The sequence below is a fragment of the Populus trichocarpa genome, chromosome 5 (genome assembly GCF_000002775.5).
Source record: "Populus trichocarpa isolate Nisqually-1 chromosome 5, P.trichocarpa_v4.1, whole genome shotgun sequence".
Taxonomy (NCBI): domain Eukaryota; kingdom Viridiplantae; phylum Streptophyta; class Magnoliopsida; order Malpighiales; family Salicaceae; genus Populus; species Populus trichocarpa.
In genome coordinates this window covers 6412491-6421144 of record NC_037289.2, presented here as the reverse complement: position 1 = coordinate 6421144, position 8654 = coordinate 6412491, and the positions used below count along the sequence as shown (strand labels likewise).

The window sequence follows — 8654 nt, the reverse complement described above, 5'->3', positions numbered from 1 at the left end:
CACGCCACCCAAAGTGCACGACGACTCCAACGTATTGGTGCGTAACAGCACGCGCCGACAACTTTTGTAAATTAAAAATATTATTTTTAAATTATGTTACTACCCTCAACCAAAACAACAATTAACAAAAAAAAAAAAACGAGGCTAAAGAACCTTAATAACCTTAACCCTATTGAATAAAATTTCTTGGATCTAAGGTTACTTGTGTAATTCTATTATGTATAAAAAAGAAAAATACCTAAATACCCCTACCTGAAACTTTTAATTTTTTTTACTCTTGAAAGTATTTTAGTTATTTTACTATTTATTAAAATGCTGAATAGAAAAAATAATACAAAATAAATTAATAATAATTAATACACCATGTGAAAATATTAAAATATCTCTAATTTAAAAACAATCAATTTTTTTAGGTGTTTTTAAATTTAGATGTTTTTAAATTAGAGATCGAAATGAAAAAAGTCGTCAAATATAGGTGGCGTTCTAGAAGTTTGAGGAAAGATACACTTTGATAATCTAACTTTCAAAATAATATAAATTATACGATTTTGATGCCTAAATCTTTTTTTTCAAATTCAATTTTGATATAAAAGTTCAGTTTTGTTATTTTTAGTTCCTGGTTGAGAAATGAGAGAGAGAGAGAGGTGACCAGATCTTTACGGTAGAGAGAGAAAAGTTGTTGACATTGATTTATGTCACCAAAATAGTCAATGTTTATGTCATATGCTTTCATTTGACAAGAGAAGTTTATATTAGGTGTTTTTCTAACCTTTTAAGTTCATGAGAAAACATATTTGAGCTTAGTTTGATTTTTTTATTTCAGGTTGATTTTGGTTTTTGGGACGATATTTTGGTTTTTTTGATGCCATAGACAGATTTATAATGATTCCAAAGGTGTTTTGGGTCAAAATGAGTTGAAAAACTGGTTTTTGGGTAAAAAGGTTAAGCTCCAATTTTTCAGGCACTAGAATGACTAAAATATGGGCAAATAAGACGATACGTAGTTTGTTTTTTCAGAAAAAATTGGGCGAACGACATGTTGTCCATTCCATTTGCAACCCAGAAAAAATGAGAGCCTAGTTGCACGAGCATGTGAGGGCAGTCTCGCATATGGGCCTTGACAAAATGGGTCAGACCTAGTAGCATCTGATCTTTGCTCTTTTTTCTTTCTTTCTAATTATTTTTTAAAATTAATGCTTTTTTATATATGGTTTTTTTCTTTATTTTTTATTTATATTTAAATTAATACTCTTCTCTTTTTTATTTTGTTTAGAAAACCTCTTTTAAATGAAAATATTTTTTAGGTTATGCATTTAAATTTTATACAGTTTTTATGATTCATCTATAATTTTTTATTTTAATATTTTATATAGATGAACTTTATTTTTGAAAATAAAAAAATTATTTTTAGATAATATTTATAATATGTGTAGCCTTGATGTTTTTTTCTCTTCTATTTTATTCAATTAATTTAATTTATGTTTCTATTTCTATTATCGTTTATTTAAATAAAAATATTATTTTAATAAATAAATTTAGAAAAGACAACTAAGTAAACATATGTTTTGCGAGATTAAATATCTTGATTCGTATTTGTTTCTTAATTTTTTTATTTTTTTATTTTAGTTATTATTTATTATTTATTTATTAACACATTTAATTCTCTCTCTCTCTCTCTCTCTCTCTCTCTCTCTCTCTCTCTCTCTCACACACACACACACACACACACACACACACACACACACACACACACACACACACACACACACACACACACACAAGATTTTTAAAAATATCAAAATATCTCTAATTCACAAACAATCAAATTTGTGTTTTTTTTTTTAATCATGATCATGAACATCAGTCAGATAATGAAATATGTAAATGGCTATAAGGAAATCACCTTTCCAAAACCCACATAGGTTTTTCAATCAACGAAGCACAAGACAATACCAGACAGCAAGTGTTACTCAGTTGCTGCAGGAGTTTCTTCAATGACTTCTCTTTTTCACAAATTTCAAGAGGTAATTACATACATCTCTCTATTCTCCTCTCAATTGGTGTATAACTTAACCCATTTCTCTTTGTTTGTATGCAAAGTTGATTTTTTTTAGGTAGATTCAGGATCATGTTGGTTGATGGTTGATAAAGGTGGAAATAAATTTTGGATTTTGAGTAATCAAGACATTTTAGAAGAACCCATTTTGGAAATGTATAGAAGAAATTACTTTATGTTTTCTGTTGGTTTCTGGAATATTTTAGTGATTGAATGCATTGTAGCATCCATGAAGTTTGATTACATATAATGGAATTAATTTTAAGTTAGAATCTAAGTAGAGGAGTTGATAATTGACATTTGTTGTTGTAAGTGAGGGAGATAGATGATTGAAGTTGTTAGTGTTTAGTTAGCAGAACTAAAAATAAAGTTTCATGGAATTGCTCCATGCATTGTTTTGTGAAAGGTGTGGCTTCATGGATCATTGTTGATAAAATGATTAAAGGTTGTTCCTTTTTGGGTTTTAACTACAGGTTGTGAAAACTCTAGCCAAAAGTCCCACAGATGCTACAAGTACAAAGGACCTTAAACGTCTCTTTATTTTAACCAGGTTTGTGTGTCTTTTTGTTTTCTATGCTGTCATTGGGTGTATGCTGCTTCTCTTAGTGTACATTTTGTAGGCTGGGTTCTTTCAAAATATTGTTGGAATTATATTGGCTCCTGAAGTCTGTGCTATAGACCATCTGATTTGCAAGATTTTTTTTTCTTTTCTCTTTTTAATCTAAATCTCTGTTTTCAACAAGTAATATTATCAGAAAGTCGAAGTTCAGAAGTTCAAATTTAGTGTTTTTTCTTGCTTTGATCTTGCTCTCAAATTTTGTAATTGCTTTGATCTTACTCTCAAATTTGACAATTGTTCGACTTTCTTTTCTTTGAAGTGTTGGAGAAATATTCTAAAACTTAATTTTGAAACTTCTTTTTCAAGTACTTTGGTTCTTTTATTTTGTATTAAATTGGTTCATCTTCAATGTAGCTTTATCTCAACATTAGATCTGTAATTGCTTGTTCTTTTGAGTATCTTGAGTTTCTAATGAGAGGTAAAGTTTTCAGCTGCAATCGTTTGGGAAGGAATGCTGATAAGGCTGACGCAAAGGATATCATTGAAATGGCCAATAAATTTTATGTTGCTGAACAGCAGAAACAGATCCAAGAAAACATCCATTTTCAAATTAAAAACTTCTGCACAGCTATGAATGATATTCTTCTTCCTGATGCGAGAAAGAGAAGTAGGAAGGATGAAGCACCTGCACAATCAAATGCTTTTTCTGTTGGCAAGAGTGGTCCACCTACTGATCGTCATGGTGAGTTTATGAGCTCAATCCCACATGTTAATTTACTGAAAGTCGTCTCCATATTAATTTATAAAATAATACCAACCCTGAAACTTAAATTGCCCAGCTGATCTTACATTGCACCTGTCACATATTTGCTCATTTCTTGATGTTGGCTTACTGTTGCTTGTTTTATGCCTTTATGGTAATCTCTTTTCCATATTAATGGTGTCGCTCTGAGATAATTTTGATTATAGAGTACCCAGTATATATTATTGACAAGTTATGTATTGCTCAATATCACTGGAACCATACCCAATGCCATTTGGAGCTTTTAATCCCTAAAAGAGTACAGTTACATGAAACAGAAAGGACTGAATTGACGGATAGGGGTACAGTCAGAGGCACAAGCCCTTATCTGTGACTAAACTTATATCCTTCAATTTCGATTAATGATGTTTTTTGGCACAGCTATACCTGAGATGAGGCGGTTGAGTCATGCTGAAGTATCACAGAGTTTAAAGGATCACATTGGTTACACACTTGATGTGAAGCCATCTCTGATGCCCCATGAAAAAGCTGGACAAGGTTTGCTCATAAACGGTGAGGCTGATGCTGGCGCTGTTATTGCCATATACCCTGGCATCATACACAGTCCTGCTTATTACCAGTACATCCCAGGGTACCCAAGAATTCATGCCCGGAACCGGTACTTGATCACTAGACATGATGGGACAGTTATCAATGCACAACCTTGGGGTTTTGGTGGTGAAATTCGTGAAGTGTGGGATGGCTTCACAGTGCCAGAAATCATGCCTAATGTGCAAAGTACTGGTAAAGATGGTCCAGAGCTAGTCTGGAGGGTGTTGAGTAAGCCTTTGGAAGGTACTGGGGTTGGTTCTATTGGTGATGTCTTGGAGAGGAGAAACCCATTAGCTTTGGCTCATTTTGCCAACCAGGTAGCAGTGGGCATGCATCAAAATGTTATGGCTTGCCCTTATGACTTCCCACTGACCGAGATGGATATGAGGACCTATATACCAAATGTATCGTTTGCAAATCCAGAAGTGAATATTAGAAGATATGGCAGTTTTTGGTTCAGTTCCAAAAGCAGTGAATCCAATGTTCCTGTTCTCAAGACTCTCGTACTAGTCGCTACTAGGGCACTCTGTGATGAAGAAGTGCTCGTAGACTACAGGTTGACAAACATGAAGTGTTAGCCACTATGGTGTACTCCTGTGAATGACCGGAGGTGATGGAGAACATGAGTCGATATCGAAAATGGGTTTCAAGAGAAGCTAGACTTTTCCTTGGCGTACCAGCAAGCTTCTGTGTTGAACCTCATAAAAAACTACATTGTAGAAGCTTGACATGTTATGATTATACACTGAAAATACAAAATTGTTTCAGACAATATATAATAGTTTGAGTTACAAAATTACCAGCAGAGTTGGAGCCTCTGTGGCTCTTGAGCATGTCCTTGTAGTGCCCCAAGTGGGAGATCGCATTCCATCTTATCATCCTTCCATCCATGTATCTCTAGAGACAATTCCTTTGTGCTAATATGTCGATAATTAATAATCATATAGAAAATGCTAGTGAGATTTCGTAGCCCTTGCAATTGGAACCACAAGCTGTGGGACATTCTCATGTCAAGCTCCAATAAAGAACTCATCTGTTCATGTAAAGTCATTTTAAAAGAGTCAATGAGATTGCAAATGGAGAACTACTGAGAGAATTTGGTAAATGCAGCAGTTCCAATACTAGTCATGTAAAAGAATATTAATTGAAAAGCAAGTACGCTTACACATTTAAAACTCTTTGGAAGTTTGGTGATTTTTGTTTTTTGAGTGTTTTTTTAAAAAATAAATTTATCTTAAAAAAAATATTAAATGATTTAAATAATTTTTTACAATGTTTTAAAATGATTTTGATTTGTTGCTGTTAAAAATAAAAAAATTTATTTTAATATATTTTCAAACAAAAAAATATTTAAAAAAACACTTTATATTCTAATATCAAAATGTTTTTAGCAGAGAGGAAAATATTTATATTGTTTTTAGTAGAGGAGAAAATAAATATATTTTCTTGTCAACAAATTTGTGACTTCTCCTGCAAGTAATTTATTTATTTACCATATTATCATTGTTTCAAAATTTTACATTGAAACTTAGCATTATTTGATTAAAAAAAAAATCAAAGTTTTAAAAAACTCAAACTTTAGTTTAAATAAGAAAAAGCGAGATATTACATCTCTAAATATTTTTTTTGGTAATCTAGTTTATTATTAGTTATGGTTTGAATATGATATAATACTATGGATTTAATAATAAAAATTTCCATAATCTATGATAATTATTATCAGTAAAAAACTTCCCTTAATTTTTTTTACAACCAGGTCCTTTTAGTTGCAATAGGTTTTTTTAATTCTTCATAGTGAGAATGGATAAATATACTAAATCATGAGAAAATTACCCTTAACATCTTATATTTTATTTTATTTTACACGTTGTCTTTATTATTTCAAAAATTATATCGAACATCCTCAACTTTATAAGTTCATAACACTTTACACGCATACAAAAAAAAAATAAACAAAAATATTGAATTATTTACAGATTTACAATTATATTCAATTTAATGATTATTACATTAAAAGAATGAAACTGCACTAAAAAAACTCTTCTTTTCTTTGACAAAAATGAAGCCCTAGTCACTAGCTTGAATTCAATTGCATCATCTTATATTCAAGAAGCTCGGGTAATCAAATAATCTCTCTAAACTCAACGATCTCGAATACCTAATCCTAATCTTGTTATGCATCAACTTCAAAGCCAGATCTACATTGTCTGCTTTCCTCAAAGCATTGATTAGAATAGTTCAAACTCTTCCTGGAATTTCCTTACCCTTGTTAACAATCCCATGCCTCTTTTATATGGCCTACTTTATACAACACATTAAGCGTATGCTTAAAAGCTATCTTAAACTAAAAAAAAAAAAAAATCTATCTTAATAATCCCATCAATCGTGGCTCAACATTATTGCAATTAAGCTTTGCTATTGGCTTAACAAAGAAAGAAATAAGAAAAAAAAAAAAAAGAAGATAATAAAGGGGAAAACAAAGCATTAAGTTTTGCATAAGCCGTTAAAAGTTAAAACTAGGAGTATAAGACTGTAATTAGCTACAATTACTACTAATATTAAAGACTTAGCAATGAAAGTTATTACTTCCTTAGTAACCTACTTATCAATGAAGTTATATGTATTTCCACTATCAATCAAAATAATTAACTCTTTTCATTGATAGCTTCCTCTAATTCTAATAGTGTTATGAGCATAATTGTCAACTAAAAAATTTACGGACAGGCCATATTCTTCAATTTTATTATTCTTTCTTATATTTTCAATGTTATTTTCTACTTAAGCATCTAGAAATTCTTCACCTTCATCCTCATTACCTTCAATCATATGTAATTCTTTTGTTTATGTTGACCTTCATTCTTGTATTGGTTAACATGTTTAATTGGAAAATTACATGGTGGTCTTCCTATGTTAATTGCAACACCAATTCTTGGCACAAACTTATTTTTCCTTGCTAAAACATTGTTTGATTTCTCTTGCTATTTGGCTTGTTTAAAAGTTGTCATCAATGCCATTGGTTTAAGTATTTTCAACATTAGTTTAATATCTTCTTTCAATCCACTAACAAAACTAGAAATATAGTAGAATTCAGGAAGTGAAGAGTTCAATGCATGCATCAGATATTTTAGTTCCTCAAGTTTCACTACATATTCATACACATTGCCTTTTTGCACTAACTCATTGAATTCCTATACTATATCATCTCTACTACCAAATCTATTGCACACAGCTCCTGAAAATTCATCCTAGTTTATCAAGCGTTCAATATTACATATGTAAACTTCAAACCAAATTTATGTCTTCCTTTTTAAGTAAAGAGATGTTATCTCAGCCCAATATTGTATAGAAATTAAGTTGATCTTGAAGAATTTCCTACATTTTCTTAACCAACACTTGGATTATCTCCCCAAAATGATGGTAGATTAATCCTTGGAAAACATGGATTATACTTTATCTTGTGATGTTGTTGATTATTAATTTAATCTCCCATTACATTGTTCTTGATCTCTTGTAACATTCTTTCTTGATTGTTGTGGGTACTAATTTCTTTTTTCATTGTTGGAGTATTTAAGATTCCTCTAGAACTGGCTCTAATTTCTTTTCCTACCATTTGAGTAGCAAGAAGCGGTTGGAACTGATTTGATAATGCTTCAATTTATGAACTGATTTGATCATCTCTTTTATTTTGCTCCATGCACTGTTCTTTCCATTTGCTTTGTTGATCAACCAATGATTCTTGAAATTCCTGGTGAAGGCCTTGCAATCTTTTCTCAAATCTCCTACAATGTTCTTCAACAATCTTCATCTTATTATTTTCTACCATTTTGAGTCAAGGTATTTACTTTATGCCCAAGTTAGGCTTTGATACTAATTGTTAAGTTGTTGGCTAACAAGGAAAGAAATGAGAGAAATAGAGAAGAAGATAACATAGGAGAGAACAAAGAAGAAGATAAATGTATTGTTTTATTATTACTTGTTCCTAACAAAATGCATGTTACAACTTTTATACACTATAAATCTTCAACTAACTTGACTTCCAACTAATCTCAATTGACTAACTAATTTAGCTTAACTACTTTAACGACATAAATCACGTGTTGATTTTGCTCTTCAATCCTTCAATAATAGCAATAACAACTGCTACTATTATTGTTATTGTTTTTTTTCTTATTTTCATGACATGCAACTTCTTATTATAACATGTGTAGAATGTGCAAAATGTAACAAACTCACACCAATATCGTGGAAACTTATATAAATTATTAGTCGGAAAACTTGCAGAAGCAATTCCAACAAAAAAATAATAATTCAAATTCATCTCATTTCTAACAACCACATGGATATTAGGAGTGCGAATTTCAAAATTATCTTTGGTACATCCATGTCTTGTCCATATATTAGTGGTGTTGTTGCCTATATGAATGTTTCCCATCTTAATTAGCCTCTTGCTGCCATTAAATCTACCCTGATGACAACAAGTGAGAAATATATTATCTTCGTATTAACATTTTTTTTTTTTTTTACAAAAAAGATACTGATAGAACTATCAATTCTTCAATTTGGTCTTTTTTTTCTAGCCCATTGACCTTTAATTTGGTCATTTTTTCTAGCCTCTTGGACCCATAGAAGCATGTTGACCTTGAATTTTCTTATGGATCTTGTCATATCAATCCAGAGCATGCATT

The 8654-nt window shown here is 31.0% G+C and overlaps 1 protein-coding gene across 1 annotated transcript; it reads left to right on the top strand.

Moving 5' to 3' along the window:
• The first annotated feature begins 1809 nt into the window (after positions 1 to 1809).
• LOC7486376 (uncharacterized) lies at positions 1810 to 4802 on the top strand. The gene is made up of 4 exons (XM_002307132.4): positions 1810 to 2024; positions 2530 to 2606; positions 3107 to 3357; positions 3799 to 4802. Exons 1-4 carry the CDS (start codon positions 1995 to 1997, stop codon positions 4545 to 4547), a joined length of 1107 nt encoding a protein of 368 aa, XP_002307168.3. The 5' UTR covers positions 1810 to 1994; the 3' UTR covers positions 4548 to 4802.
• The last annotated feature ends 3852 nt before the right edge of the window (positions 4803 to 8654 follow it).

What these genes read in the sequence shown, in the direction of transcription:
- LOC7486376 (XM_002307132.4), top strand. Translation starts at nt 1,995, where the DNA reads ATGACTTCTCTTTTTCACAAATTTCAAGAG. An exon ending in CGTCTCTTTATTTTAACCAG is followed by an intron (nt 2,607 to 3,106) that starts GTTTGTGTGTCT and finishes TAAAGTTTTCAG; the next exon opens with CTGCAATCGTTTGGGAAGGA. An exon ending in TCCACCTACTGATCGTCATG is followed by an intron (nt 3,358 to 3,798) that starts GTGAGTTTATGA and finishes TTTTTGGCACAG; the next exon opens with CTATACCTGAGATGAGGCGG.